At 43.8% G+C, this 16,284-nt stretch overlaps 1 protein-coding gene across 7 annotated transcripts in view; it reads left to right on the plus strand.

Annotated features, from left to right (window-relative positions):
- Window positions 1-16,284, plus strand: part of zfat (zinc finger and AT hook domain containing) — a 113,263-nt gene that overhangs the window by 17,422 nt on the left and 79,557 nt on the right. For 6 of the 7 annotated variants that reach the window (XR_013498298.1, XM_078215799.1, XM_078215801.1 and 3 more), the window contains exons 2-3: window positions 5,129-5,299; window positions 14,009-14,272. Coding sequence is in view for 6 of the 7 variants with exons in the window: in XM_078215799.1 (XP_078071925.1) it covers window positions 5,129-5,299; window positions 14,009-14,272 (435 nt within the window). In the remaining variant the exon portion in view is untranslated. Of the gene's footprint in view, window positions 1-1,831; window positions 1,885-5,128; window positions 5,300-14,008; window positions 14,273-16,284 lie in introns of those variants that run through there. The other variant, XM_078215800.1, reaches the window with a different exon arrangement.

Genomic DNA, 16,284 nt, shown 5'->3' on the forward strand with positions numbered 1-16,284 from the left:
AGCTGCCCTTGGGCAACTAGGGATGGGCAATAAATGCTGGCTAGCCAGTGATGCCCATATAAAGTAAAGTTTAAAGTTTATTTATTAGTCATAAGTAAGGCTTACATTAATACTGCAATGAAGTTACTGTCGCCACACACCGACGCCTGTTCAGGTCAATGCACCTAACCAGCACATTTTTCGGACTGTGGGAGGAAACCGGAGCACCCGGAGGAAACCCACGCAGACACAGGCAGAACGTGCAAATTCCATACCGACAGTAACCCAAGCCGTGAATCGAACCCAGGTCCCTGGCACTATGAGGCAGCAGTGCTAACCACTGTGCCACCGTGCTGCTCCCACAAATGAATTTTAAAACATTTTGATTTTGGGGTGGCACAGTGTCTCCTCACATTCCCCCTCCCCCCAACCCCCCACCCCGCCCACTTCAGCAGTCACGGGCATTCAGCCTTGGATCTTCAGGTAAGCGTTCTCCAAGGCGGCCTTCACGACACACGACAGCGCAGAGTCGCTGAGCAGAAACTGATAGCCAAGTTCCGCACACATGAGGACGGTCTAAACTGGGATGTTGGATTTATGTCACATTATCAGTAACCCCCACAGCTTGCCTCCTGGGCTTGCAGAATTTCACCAGCTGTTCTGTCTGGAGACAATACACATCTCTTTAACCTGTGTTGAATGCTCCCTCCACCCACATTGTCTGTACATTTAAGACCTGGCTGGTTGTAGAGATTTGCATTCTAATCAGTATTCTGTAATTTGATTTCTGTGTCTGTTTGCACTGTTTGAGAACAGATATCCACTCCATCTGACGAAGGAGCAGCGCTCCGAAAGCTTATGGTATTTGCTACCAAATAAACCTGTTGGACTTTAACCTGGTGTTGTGAGACTTCTTACTGTGCTTACCCCAGTCCAACACCGGCATCTCCACATCATATCTTTGTTCTGCCAGCCACACATTCTGATCTCTTATTGCGCCACTATCAGCTGATGAACCAGTACTCCTCCATGTTGAATACCACTTGGAGGAAGCACTGAGGGTGGGAAGGGTGTAGAATGTACTCTGGATGGGGGACTTTAATGCCCATCATCCTTAGCCATGATCACCACCATTTACATTCCTTTTGACTTTTTGTCCTTGACACCTTTGTCAGTCTTTCCTTAGCCTCCACCTATCGTTAGCCCACTACTCAGCCTCTGCTGCTCCACCCCCATCCTCCACTGCCACATGAATATAAATCTCATCCTATTCCCAGTTTTCATTAGCTCTCTTCTCTCTCCACAGATGCTGTTAGACCTGCTGAGATTTTCCAACATTTTCAGCTTTTGTCTCATTGGCTTAGATTGGCTCCCAATTAAGCAACATCTTGATGACTGGGGAGGCAGTGGCGTAGTGGTATTATCACTGGACTAGTAATCCAGAGACCCAGGGTAATGCTCTGGGGACCCAAGTTTGAACTCCGCTGTGGAATTTAAACTTTAAAAAAAAATATCTGGGATTAAAAGTCTAATGATGATCATGAAACCATTGCCAATTGTTGTAAAAAAAATCCATCTGGTTCACCAATGTTCCTTAGGGAAGGAAACCTGCTGTCCTTAGCTGGTCTGGCCTACATATGATTCCAGATTCACAGCAATGTGGTTGACTCTTAAATACGTTCTGAAATGGCCCAGCAAGCCACTTAGTTGTATTCAACCACTACAAAGAAAACAGAAAGGAATGAAACTGGACGGACCACCTGGCATCGACCTAGGTACGGGAAATGACATCCTGTCGACCCTGCAAAGTCCTCCTTACTAACATCTGGGGGCTTATGCCATAATTGGGAGAGATATCTCATCAAGCAACAGCCTGAGTCATACTCATGAAAACATACCTTACAGGTAATATATGTATCCTGGGTATGTGTCTCACAGGCAGGGCATACCCGGCAGATGTGGTGGCACAGTGGTATACAATTGGGAGGGAATTGCCCTGGGAGTCCACAACATCAACTCTAGACCACATGAAGTCTCATGGCACCAGGTCAAACAGGGCAAGGAAACCTCCTTTTGATTACCATGTACCATCTCTCCCCATAGCTGATGAATTAGTACTCCACCATGCTGAACACCACTTGGAGAAAGCACTGAGGGTAGTAGGAGTGCAAATTGTACTGTGGGTGGGGCACTTCAATGTCCATCATCAAGAGTGGCTTTGTAGTACCACCAAAGAGCAAGCTGGCAGGGTCCTAAAGGACATAGCTGCTATACTGGGACTGCAGCAAGTGTTGAGGGAACTATTAGGAAGGAAAAACATACTTGACCTCATTCTCACCAACCTGTCTGCCACAGATGCATCTGTCCGTAACAGTATCAGGAGTGACCATCGCACAGTCCTTGTGGAGACGCGGTCCCATCTTCACAATGAGAATATCCTCCATCGCGTTGTGTGACACTACCACTGTGCTAAATGCGATAGACTTTGAACAACTCAAAGATTTAGCAACTCAAGACAGGACATCCGAGAGGCACTGTGGACCTCAGCAGCAGCAAAATTGTACTCGGCCACAATCATGGCCTGGCATATCCCCCACTCTACCATACCACTAAACAAGGGGATCAACCCTGGTTCAATGAAGTGTGCAGGAGGGCATGTGAGGAGCAGCACCAGGCATACCTAAAAATGAGGTGTCAACCTGGTGATGCTACAATACAGGACTCCTTGCATGCCAAACATCATTAACAGTAAGTAACAGAGAGAGCTAAGTGGTTCTACAATCGACAGAACAATTCTAAACTCTGTAGTCTTGCCACATCCAGCCGTGAATAGTGGTAGACAGTAAACTCACTGGAGGAGGAGGCTCCTCAAGTATCCCCATCCTCAGTGATGGAGGAACTCAGCACATCTGTACAAGAGATAAGACTGCAGCATTCGCAACAATCTTCAACCAGAAGTGCCAAGTGGATGATCCATCTTGGCCTCATTCGGAGATCCCCAGCATCACGGATGTCAGTCTTCTGCCACTTTGATTTATCCCACGTGATATCAAGAAATAGCTGAAGGCACTGGATATTGCAAAGACTATAGGCCCTGACATTCCTGAAGACTTGTGCCCCAGAACTTGCCACACCCCTAGCCAATCTGTTCCAATCCAGCTACAACACTGGCATCTACCCAGCAATGTGGAAAATTGCCCAGGTATGTTCCGTACATAAGGAGCAGGACAAATTACTGCCCACCAGGCTACTCTCGATCATTAGCAAAGTGATAGAAGGGGCCATCAAAAAGCTACCAAGCGCCACTTACTCAGCATAATAAACTGTTCACCGGTGCTCAGTTTGTGTTCCGCCAGGGTCACTCAGTTCCTGACCTCATTACAGCCTTGGTTCAAACATGGACCAAAACTGAATGCCAGAGGTGAGGTGAGAATGGCTGCCCTTGGCATCAAGCCAGCATTTGACCAAGTATGGCATTAGGGAGCCGAGCAAAACTGAAGTCAGTGGGAATCAGGGGGAAGACTCTGTTCGTTGGAGTTATACCTGGCACAAAGAAAGATGGTTGTGTTGGTTGGAGGTCAATCATCTCAGCTCTAGGACATCACTGCAGCAGTTTCACATGTAGTGTCCTAGGCCCAACCATCTTCAGCTGCTTCATCAATGACCTCCCTTCCATCATAAGATTTAAAGTGGGGATGTTCGCAGATGACTGCACAATGTTCAGCACCATTCGTGTCTCCTCAGACACTGTAGCAGTCCAAAGATGTGCGGGTTAGGTGCATTGGCCATGCTAAATTGCCCCTTCGTGTCTCGGCATGGGTAGGTTATAAGGATTAGTGGGGTAAATATGTGGGATTACGGGGATAGGGCCTGGGTGGGATTATTGTCAGTGCAGACTCGGTGGGCCAAATGGCCACCTCCTGTCCTGTAGGGTTTCTATGTTTCTATGTTCAAATGCAGTAAGACCTGGACAATATCCAGGCTTGGGCTGATAAGTGGCAAGCAACATTCATGCTGCACAAGTGCCAGGCAATGATCATCTCGAACAAAAAAGGATCCTTGATATTCATTTGCGTTACCATCGCAGAATCCCCACTATCAACATCCTGTGGGTTCCCATTGACCAGGAACTGAATTGGACTAGTTATATAAATACTGTGGCTACTAGAGCAGGTCAAAGGCTAAGAATCCTGTGGCGAGTAACTCACCTACTGACTCCCCAAAACCTGTCCACCATCTACAAGTCACAAGTCAGGAGTGTAATGGAATACTCTCCACTTGTTTGAATGAGTGCAGCTCCAACAACACTCAAGAAGCTTGATACTATCAGGACAAGGTAGCTTGCTTGATTGCTACCCCCTTCTACAAACTCAAGGACTGCAGCAGTTCAAGAAGGCAGCTCACCATCACCTTGTGAAGGGCAACTAGGGATGCAAAATAAATGCTGGCCTGGCCTGCAATGCCGACATCCCATAAAATGAATTAAAAAAATTAAATTTTGCATACTTGTTTTCAAATTCATCTATCACCGCCCCTCCTTAACTCTGTAATCTCCTCAAGCTCGCAAGATGTCTGAGATATCTATGCTTCTGTAGTTCTGACTTTTTGAACATCCTCAATTTTAATTGCTCCACTATTAGTGGCTGTGCCTTCAGTTGTCTTGCCCCAAGCTCTGGAATTCCCTCTAACCACCTTCAAAGGTTTGTGCACAAAAATGCCTAGTTTTCTATTCCTGTATTAGCTTTAATATTGCACCATTTGGCTTGTACCGTCTCTCCTCATTCTTCCTACCAAAATGTCTTAGTTTACTTGAAACTTAGCCCTCGTAGAAGTCACAATGGGCAGATTAATGGGTTCCACTATTCTCCCATTGTCTATTTTGTGCCAGTGTTAAAAGTGGCCTCTGTGTTCTTGGGAAAGATGGGGAAAGCTCATCCTAAAACTCTTGATAATTGCTTCTTTGGCAGTTTATAGTCTGCATGTTCAGAACGGGAGGTTAGAGTTATGAACGGGAAACTCCAAATTAAGGGATTCCCAAACATCCTGCAATTTTCATTTAGCCGGAATTTCCAGAGAACATGTAATTTTATTAAAGTTGAGCATTTCTTCTGCAGCTAACCGCTTTTCTTTCTCATCCCTGATTATCCAGAGCTGGTTTCCATCTTCATGTGCAAACTCTGTAACCTGTTTTCCCCAAGCCGAGGCGAGCTACTAACTCATGTCTCTGAAAAGCATGCAGAGGAAGATCTGGCTCCAGACGAACTTATTGTCCCGTTACGGCCTCTTCCTGGACCTGAAAGATCTGAGAGAAATGAAGAAGGTAGGAGCCTAAAATAATCCTGACCCACTGCACCCACTCTTGTATCTACTCCTGAATAATATTTTTTCATCCTTTGTATTAAGGCAAATTGTAGCACTGCTCGATCTTAGAGCCAGTTTGATTCTTCTACCAAGGAGTCCATCGCTGGATTAGGGAATTAAATTAGAGTAAGAATTAATATTGAGAATCTGCTACTAGATGTGTTAGGATACCAGATCAGAAACGCCAAGGTATATAATGAAATCATACAAGACCTCAACAATTTGCTATTTTGGCAAATTGAGGATATGTTTCACTCCAGGTGTGATTCTATTGATACACTAGGGAGCTTTTATCAAAATAATTTTTTTTTAACAGCAGAGTTTAACTATAACAAATGAATTAATTTAACATCTACAATTGAACAATACTTAAACATGACGAGATACAGTTCTTATCCACTAACATATCACAAGTTCCAATTCAAGCAATATTCCTCTTATAGATTTAAGCCACTCTTTAAAATTTCTGAGGCCATAGGAAGCGTAGGCGGAGTCAGTGGATGGAAAGCTGGTTTGTGTGACGGAACCCTTTACACAACCCTTTCTAGTTTCTTGTGGTCTTGGTCAGTGCAGGAAATGCTGGCGTGAAGGAGAGTGCCTTGTTCCTCAGCCATGGGTTTGGGTTCAATTAATTATCATGTCCTACTTTCCCCTTAATTGTAGAACTGCCACACAAATGCACTGCCACTCACCTTTTGGCTGCAGTAGTACAAATGCCTGCCAACCTCAAGGCCTCCTCCAGTAGTCAGGTTAAAAATCAGCTAAAAGTAATTTTGGTGGAACTGTATGATCTGGACAGAAATATTTAGTTTTAGGATGAGCTTTCCCCACCTTTCCCAAGAACACAGAGGCCAATTTTAACACTGGCACAAAATAGACAATGGGAGAATAGTGGACAATTACTCTGCAATTAATCTGGACAATGACACTTCAATGGCTACTGTGGTTCTTAGACAACATTTTAAAAATGGACCAAAGGGGCGGCACGGTAGCACAGTGGTTAGCATTGCTGCTTCACAGCTCCAGGGACCTGGGTTCGATTCCCGGCTTGGGTCACTGTCTGTGTGGAGTTTGCACATTCTCCTCATGCCTGCGTGGGTTTCCTCTGGGTGCTCCGGTTTCCTCCCACAGTCCAAAGATGTGCGGGGTTAGGTTGATTGGCCATGCTAAAATTGCCCCTTAGTGTCGTGAGATGCGTAGGTTAGAGGGATTAGTGGGTAAAATATGTAGGGATGTGGGGATAGGGCCCGGGTGGGATTGTGGTCGGTGCAGACTTGATGGGCTGAATGGCCTCTTTCTGTGCTGTAGGGTTTCTATGAACTAACAGAGAGGGTATTCAATTGCCATTAATCATTGCTTTGAAGGTGAGAGCACTGTTGGCTGACCTCATAACAGCAGATGGAGATGGTTGTACTGCACAGCTGTGGCATCTATCACCTTCAAGCACGGCTGTGTCCATGGAGGCAACAAGGGAGGGTTCCTTCTTCCCATTGGCTGTTGTGCAGCTTGGGGGAGTTGATCAGGCAAGCAAATGTCAGCAGATTCCATGAAACTCACATGAAATCTTCACATAAAATATAGTGTAGATAAAGCTTGGATTTATATAGCACCAAGCACAACTCAGGACTTCTCCAAGCTCTTTACAGTCAATGAGGTACTTTGTAAAGTTTAGTCACTGTTTCAATGTTGGGAAGCACAGTAGTCAATTTTGCACACAATAAACCCCCACAAAAATGAAATAAATGACCAAATCATCTGTTTTGGTCTTGTATTGATTTATCACAGCCATTTCTGTTTTTGGGTGGGATTCCAGAATATTGAACAGTAAATTACCCTCTTTTATGAGACTGCTTGTGTTCATGATTTGCTCAACAGGATAGCAATGAAGAACTTCATTCATTTATGCTTAATTTCAGCATCGTAATTTGGGTCAATTTTGCCATTCACTTGAAAAACAACAGTGGATATAGATTAAAATCAACTCTTTCATTTAAACCAAGTGAACTGAAGGTTTTTAGCTTGTATCTGCCATTAAGGGGAGATGTATTGGAGAACTTTCAGACCAACTTATCTGAATTAAAACCCCATCCCATCTGCCATTTTTATCTGACCATTCAGAAAATTTGAAATCTTTAATGGGTAAATTGGGTTGTTGCATTTATAAAACAACAAAGACCAAAGAACAGTACAGCACAGGAAACAGGCCCTTTGGCCCTCCAAGCCTGTGCCGCTCCTTGGTCCAACTAGACCAATCGTTTGTATCCCTCCATTCCCAGACTGCTCATGTGACTATCCAGGTAAGTCTTAAACGATGTCAGCGTGTCTGCCTCCACCACCCTACTTGGCAGCGCATTCCAGGCCCCCATCACCCTCTGTGTAAAAAAACATCCCTCTAATATCTGAGTTATACTTCGCCCCTCTCACCTTGAGCCCGTGACCCCTCGTGATCGTCATTTCTGATCTGGGAAAAAGCTTCGCACCGTTCACCCTATCTATCCTCTTCATAATCTTGTACACCTCTATTAGATCTCCCCTCATTCTCCGTCTTTCCAGGGAGAACAACCCCAGTTTACCCAATCTCTCCTCATAGCTAAGACCCTCCATACCAGGCAACATTCTGGTAAACTTTCTCTGCACTCTCTCTAACGCCACCACGTCCTTCTGGTAGTGCGGCGACCAGAACTGGACGCAGTACTCCAAATGTGGCCTAACCAGCGTTCTATACAGCTGCATCACCAGACTCCAGCTTTTATATTCTATACCCCGTCCTATAAAGGCAAGCATACCATATGCCTTCTTCACCACCTTCTCCACCTGTGTTGCCACCTTCAAGGATTTGTGGACTTGCACACCTAGGTCCCTCTGTGTTTCTATACTCTTGATGGCTCTGCCATTTATTGTATAACTCCTCCCTACATTATTTCTTCCAAAATGCATCACTTCGCATTTATCTGGATTAAATTCCATCTGCCACCTCTCCGCCCAATTTTCCAGCCTATCTATATCCTGCTGTATTGCCCGACAATGCTCATCGCTATCCGCAAGTCCAGCCATCTTCGTGTCATCTGCAAACTTGCTGATAACACGTTACACCTTCTTCCAAATCATTTATATATATCACAAATAGCAGAGGTCCCAGTACAGAGCCCTGCGGAACACCACTGGTCACAGACCACCAGCTGAAAAAAGACCCTTCGACCGCTACCCTTTGTCTCCTGTGGCCAAGCCAGTTCTCTACCCATCTAGCCACTTCTCCTTGTATCCCATGAGCCTTAACCTTCTTAACCAACCTGCCATGTGGGACTTTGTCAAATGCCTTACTGAAATCCATATAAACGACATCCACGGCCCTTCCTTCGTCAACCGTTTTTGTCACTTCCTCAAAAAAACTCCACCAAATTTGTAAGGCACGACCTCCCTCTTACAAAACCATGCTTATATTAAGGAAAAGAAGGTAAAGGCAATTAATGAAGTGCTGATTGCAGTTTCAAATTACTGTAAACCTACATGGTACAGTGTCTAATCTGGGGCTTTGCCAGTGTAGTAGCATGCCTGTATGTTTGCCTCCTTTTTTTATGGACTTCTAATTCACCTAATAGAAATTTCACAAATTAGGAGGATGCAGAGGGTGGTAATGATCAACATTAGTGCCTAATAAGGCAGTAGCATCACACTGATGTCATAATCAGTGTCAAATGTCACCTGAAACATGCCATATTTGGCCTCAAAAACTTGCAGTGCAGGTGAGCTAAACTGACATCACAATGGTGTTGATATTGTGAAGAGCAACTCGCTTGTTTAGTCAGCTATATAAGCATGTAATGCAGCACAAGGTACATACACACCTTGGACCATCAAACTTAGACACAGCGATGGGTTGCAAGCCACGGAAAGTGCGAAAGCGTCCTAAATGTCGACAGAAAGCGAAAAAGCTTCCTAAATGCAAACGTCGTCGCAAGGCCGCCAAAAAGAAATGTGGCTGCTAATAAGATGGTCGAATAATAACAAGGCCCAGACAAGAAATATGAACAAGAAAGAGAACTGACTGTTATTGTAAACATTCACTGGCCTGGAAGATAAAATTGCCTCATCGCTAAACCTTTTACTGTACCACATCATTGTACAGCAAAATAAAATTCTCAAGTAGCTTGAGTTCATGATGAATGTAAATGTGCCGTATATTCTTCATTTGACTTGCTTCTACTTTGGTTTGTTGGGTTCTGAGATAAGTTGTGACGTGGTGGTGTCCAAACTGTTGTGTAAATGGGTTGTCTGAAGGTTTGTGTGCTCCCTTTGACTTTTTTGGTATGTTCTTGACAAAATCTCAGTGTTCAATACATTTCCCAATTAATTCTTCTCTCTAGTTTGGTCGGTCACAGACTCCCCAAGCTCTCCCATGACCTCTTCAGAGATGCTTTGAGGACATTGCTAAAATGCTTCCACTGTCCGAAAGATCAGAGAAAATTACAGCACAGGAACAGGCCCTTCGGCCCTCCAAGCCTGCACCAACCATGCTACCTGACTGAACTAAAACTCCCTACTCTTCCGGGGACCATATCCCTCTATTCCCATCCTATTCATGTATTTGTCAAGATGCCCTTTAAAAGTCACTATCGTATCTGCTTCCACCGCCTCCCCCGGCAGCGAGTTCCAGGTACCCACCGCCTCTGGGTAAACAACATGCCTCGTAGATCTCCTTTAATTAAACCTTGCTCCCCACACCTTAAACCTGTGCCCCCTAGTAATTGACTGTTCCACCCTGGGAAAAAGCTTCTGATTATCCACTCTGTCCATGCCCCTCATAATCTTGTAGATTTCTATCAGATCGCCCCTCAACATCCGTCATTCCAGTGAGAACAAACCAAGTTTCTCCAACCTCTCATACCTAATGTCCTTCATACCAGGCAACAGCCTGGTAAATCTTTCCTATACCCTCTCCAAAGCCTCCACATCCTTCTGGTAGTGTGGCGACCAGAATTGAACACTTCCAAGTGCGGCCTAACTAAGGTTCTATAAAGCTGCAACATGACTTGCCAATTTTTAAACTCGATGCCTCGGCTGATGAAGGCAAGCATGCCGTATGCCTTCTTGACTACTCCACCTGCGTTACCACTTCCAGTGATCTGTGTGCCTGTACACCCAGATCCCTCTGCCTATCAATACTCTTAATGGTTCTGCCATTTACTGTATATTTCCCATCTGTATTAGACCTTCCAAAATGCATTACCTCACATTTGTCCGGATTAAACTTCATCTGCCATCTCTCCGCCCAAGTCTCCAACCGATCTATATCCTGCTGTATATCCTCTGACGGTCCTCATCACTATCCGCTAATCCGTCAATCTTTGTGTTGTCTGCAAACTTACTAATCAAACCAGTTACATTTTCCTCCAAATCATTTATATATATTACAAACAGATTTCCTCTTGGGAATCTCCTCCATTCTTTGTGACCAAGCTCTGAGGAAAGCAGCAAATTTAAGAGTCTATTGTCAGCATAAGAACATGTCTGGTTGAGTTCAAACAAATCCCATTTTCGTATTTAAATTCCCCACCCTCTAAAGTTTGTGAAAACAATCCCCTCCGTCTTTGTATTGAAAGAATTGATACGTGTACTTACAATGAATGTCTGTCATATAGCCCCAAGTGCTGTCATGCCTGACTGCTTCCACAACATACCATCACAACATAGTAAGTTCAGTTTTGTTGACGGCTCCAAGATTGTAACATATATATGTCATCATTGTGGAGCTATGAATACAATTTTTTTAATAAGGGATTGCATACTCTGGAGGGACTTTAAATATATTGAAATTAATTTTATCAGAAGCTTTATAAATGAAGTCTGTAATAAATAGATACTTAGAACTTCATAATAAGCCAGTTTAATTTCAGTATGATCCTTAGGTCTGCCCATGGTGGATGGAGGGTGTAAAGGGTGGTGGATGAGAGGAGCATGGTTTGACATGAGTTGGCATTAAGTTGGCATATGAGTTGTAAGCTATAACATTGGGTCGAGGGGCATGGTTGGATGGATGGTATGAGAGAGGCCATTGGGTGCATTTAAAAAAAACAAGCGGAGACAATGTTTATAATGCGAAATCAGGAAGTGGCAGAGTTTGAAACCCATCACGGCAGGAGGTGGAATTTGAATTCAATAAAAAATATGTGGAATTAAGAATCTACTAATAACCATGAAACCATTGTCGATTGTCGGAAAACCCCACCTGGTTCACTAATGTCCTTTAGGGAAGGAAGTCTGCCATCCTTACCTGGTCTGGCTTACATGTGACTCCAGAGCCACAGTAATGTGGTTGCCTCTCAAAACTAGGGCAACCAGGAATGAGCAATAAATGTTGGCCAGCCAGTGATGCCCATGTCCCACGAATAAAAAAAATTAAGCAAATAATTTGCGTCTGTCTTCCTGGAAGAAGATACAAATACAATCTTCCAGGAATGGTGCAGAACTATTGGTCTAGCAAGAATGAGGAATTGAAAGAAATTAGAATTAATTTAAAAAAAGTAATACTAAGAAATTAATGGGACTGAAAGTTGATAAACGGTGGCACAGTGGTTAGCACTGCTGCCTCATAGCGCCGGGGACCCGGGTTCAATTCCCGACTTGGGTCACTGTCTGTGTGGAGTTTGCATGTTCTCCCTGTGTCTGCGTGGGTTTCCTCCGGGTGCTCCGGTTTCCTCCCACAGTCCAAAGATGTGCAGGTTAGGTGAATTGGCCATGCTAAATTCTCCCTCTGTGTATCCAAACAGGCGCCGGAATGTGGTGACTAGGGGATTTTCACAGTAACTTCATTGCAGTGTGAATATAAGACTACTTGTAACAAGTAAATAAACTTTAAAACATTAAATAAATCCCCTGGTTCTGATGCTTTACATGCCAGAGTTTTGAAGATGCTGCTGTACAGAAAGTGCACATGTTGGTGGTCACCTTCAAAAATTCAATAGATTCTGGAGCGGATCCTGCAGTTCGGGAGGTAGCATTGTAACCCCATTACTTAAGAAAGGAAGCGAGAAAGCGGGGAACCACAGACCTGCTAGCCTGACATCAGTAGTAGCAAAAATGCTAGCTATATTATAAAGAATATGATGGTCAGACACTTAGAAAATAATGATTGAGGACAGTCAAGATGGATTTTGTGAAAGGGAAATCATGTTTGACAAACCTGTTGGAGGCTTTTGAGAAATGTAACTATCAGAATAGAAAAGGAGGATCCAATGGATGTGGTGTATCTGAATTTTCAGAAGGCTTTTGCTAAGCTGCCACACATGCAAAATTAGAGGACATAGGATTGGGGGAAATATAGCGGCATGGATTGGGAACTGGTTAATTGACAGAAAACAGAGTAAGATTAAATGCATCATTCTCAGATTGGCAGGCTGTGACCATAGAATCCCTACAGTGCAGAAGGAGGCCATTTGGCCCATCGAGTCTGCACCACCTCTCTGAAACAGCATCTTACCATTGGTGTGGAGGGGGTGGGGGGAGGTGTTATTTCCTTTATTTATTTTTACTTATTTAATAGTGTCACAAATAGGCTTACATTAACACTGCAATGAAGTTACTGTGAAAGTCCCCTAGTCGCCACACTCTGGCGCCTGTTCGGGTACTGAGGGAGAATTTAGCATGGCCAATACACTTCATCAGCACGTCTTTCAATCTCTGAGATTTTAAATTTAAAAATGGCACCCTGATCTCCGTGAAGCCGGACTGGCCAGCGTGTTTCCTGTTGGGAATTTTTTGCCCAACAGAAGGTAGTTGAATCCAATCCAGCAAGCGTTGCCAGTGCCAGCGGGAAACACTCCCGTTTTCCCACTGGGTGGCAGCACTTAGTTTTTGTTCCAGAGAATCAAGGCCAATGAGTCCAGAAGCCTTCTCTCACAAGAGAAAACAACCTCTCCACATCCACTCTGTGAAGAACCCTCAGGATCAAGGTTTCAATCAAGCCACCTCACCTCTTACTTTTCTAGACTCCAGTAGATACAAGCCTGGTCTGCCCAACCTTTCATCGTAAAACAAAACGCCCATAATTTTAACAGAAGACCATGATCATGAGGAATGACCGGCGAAGACCCGATGGGCTGAATGGCCTCTTTCTGCACTGTAATGTTTCTATGGTTCTAAGAGCTAAAGGGGAAAATGGAAAAACATTTAGCAAGTAACAGAAATGGAAGGACTTTTACAAGCATTAAGAAAGTTAAAACCCGGTTAAAGAGAGGACTGAGTCTAATTTTGGAGAATGAAGGTGTCTTACTTCCATATTTGTCGTGACTAGATTAAAACTGAAAACATGTTGTCATATCAACAGTATCTGGTGCTAATGGTCCTAAAATGTTTTCCTTTATAATTTATAATTTCTCTTCAGGCTCAATGGGTAGAATAGCCTCCTTCGGATTTTACTACTATATGAAAGCTGTGAAGCAATAAATCGGTTCAAAAGACATAACTTTTTGGGAAATGATCGCTTCCATACCTCAATTGGCTACTGTCTTCCCAATTGTTACCCCAGGTTGGAACAGGGACTGCTACATTTAACTGTGTATCTCTGGTGTTTCATCCTTGTTCATTATAGTATGGAAATGTCAACCACAATCTAAGGGAATGTGGACACTTCTGATATGTTTGTTTGCCTTCTAACTCTATTTTAATTTAGGAACAGTAGCTGTGAAGAGGAAGAGGGGAAGACCCAAAGGTTCAAAGAAAAAATTCTACGCTGAAGCAGAGGAGTCAGGAGATGCTGGCAGTTGCAACCTGAGTGCAGAAAATAAACTTGACCAAGAAGAGGAGGAATTGGAGGAGTTGGATAGCTTGGACTGCAGAAAGTGCAGCCGGAAATTCTCAAACAGGAGACAACTGCAGAAACATCGCTGCTTTGTTGTACTGAAGGACGATGGGGAAGAAGATGAAGCAGAAGATGGTAATACCTATTTATCACTAAACATCACACTGGGTTTAATGTTGCACTTTTGGGGATGCAGTTTTACTTTTCCGTTGGATAATATTTGTCTTTATATGTTTTGTTGGAAATAGAGTGTGGAGGAAGGACAGTGTGGGGATTGGTTAGCTCAGTTGGCTAGATGTCTAGAATGTGGTGCAGAATGATGGCAACAGTGTGGGTTCAATTCTTGTACTGGTGTAATAATTTATGAGGGCTGCCTCCTTGCCATCCCCATGCTTGATTTGGAGCAGTACCCCTCAAGCTATATAACCACTTCATAGAATCATTGAACCCCTACAGTACAAAAGCCGGCCATTCGGCCCATCGAGTCTGCACTGACTCTCTGACAGAGTTTCTTATTCAGGCCATCTTTTCCCGTCCTATTCCCATGATCCTGCACATTTGCCAAGGCTAATCCACCTAACCGACATATCTTTGCACACTACTGAGCAATTTAGCATGGCCAATCCAACTAACCTTGCACATCTTTGGACTCGAATGGGTAATTCAGTGTGGCCAATCCACTTGACCTGCACATCTTTGGACTGTGGGGTGAAAACCAGAGCACCCGAAGGAAACGCACGCAGACATGGGGCGAATGTGCAAACTCCACACAGACAGTCACGGAGACTGGGATTGAACCTGGGTTCTTGACACTGAGGCATCAGTGCTAACTACTGTGTCACCATGCTGCCTCTTTCTGTAACCGAAAGGGATGCTTATGGTCCCTTGTGGACTGTGACCTTACCTGGAGGGTGGAACAGAAGTTTCCACAATTTCATATAATCCTTGGATGACATCCATGAGATTAATATTTTGGACCTCATAGTGCAGCATGCTAAGTATGAAATGGGTGCTAAGGGGCCCAGTTTAAGAGGGCAGCTTACAGGACAAGTCTGGCTTGAAATTGCATCAGGCTATAGCTGCCACCTAAAACGGTGTTGAATTTAAAATATGTAAATTAGGGCCTAATATCTGTTTAAGGCTCTCTCAAAGAAATTTAATTGTGATAAGCAAGGCAGGCAGTTGTAAATGTTCCTTCATTTCTATACGTTTTTTGAGATAATATCGACGGATTTCTGTTGGATTGGTGGAAATATTCAACTTAGTATGAGATAATTCATGTCATTTCCAAAGTACCACTAGTAAAAATACAAATTACGCAAAGTTATATAGATCTGGTAACCAATTTTGAACAGGTCTCAATTGAGATCTGATTTCAGCTGGAACGAGATGAGGTAATTGACCTGTTTTTGGGCAGACAAAGTTCCATTCTCTTTAAGTATATTCCCAATGTTCTGAATGTCCTGTTTTGTGGATACTTTTTTGATTTGATTTGATTTATTATTGTCGCATGTATTAGTACACAGTGAAAAGTATTGTTTCTTGCGCGCTATACAGACAAAGCACACCATTCATAGAGAAGGAAAGGAGAGAGTGCAAAATGTAGTTCATAGCTAGGGTGTAGAGAAAGATCAACTTAGTGTGAGGTAGGTCCATTCAAAAGTCTGACAGCAGCAGGGAAAAAGCTGTTTTTGAGTCGGTTGAAACATGACCTCAGACTTTTGTATCATTTTCCCAATGGAAGAAGGTGGAAGAGAGTATGTCCAGGGTGCATGGGGTCCTTAATTATGCTGGCTGCTTTTTTGAGGCAGCGGGAAGTGTAAACAGAGTCAGTGGATGGGAGGCTGGTTTGCGTGATAGATTGAGATATGTTCATAACCTTTTGTAGTTTTTTGCGGTCTTGAGCAGAGCAGGAGCCATACCAAGCTGTGATACAACCAGAAAGAATGCTTTCTATGGTGCACCTGTGAAGGTTGGTGAGAGTCGTGGCTGACATGCCGAATTTCCTTAGTCTTCTGAGAAAATAGAGGTGTTGATGGGCTTTCTTAACTATAGTGTCGGCATGGGGGGACCAGGACAAGTTATTGGTGATCTGGACACCTAAAAACTTGAAGCTCTTGACCATTTCTACTCCGTCTCCATTTATG

This window comes from Mustelus asterias, chromosome 7 (assembly GCF_964213995.1).
Source record: "Mustelus asterias chromosome 7, sMusAst1.hap1.1, whole genome shotgun sequence".
In the NCBI taxonomy this organism is placed as follows: Eukaryota; Metazoa; Chordata; class Chondrichthyes; order Carcharhiniformes; family Triakidae; genus Mustelus; species Mustelus asterias.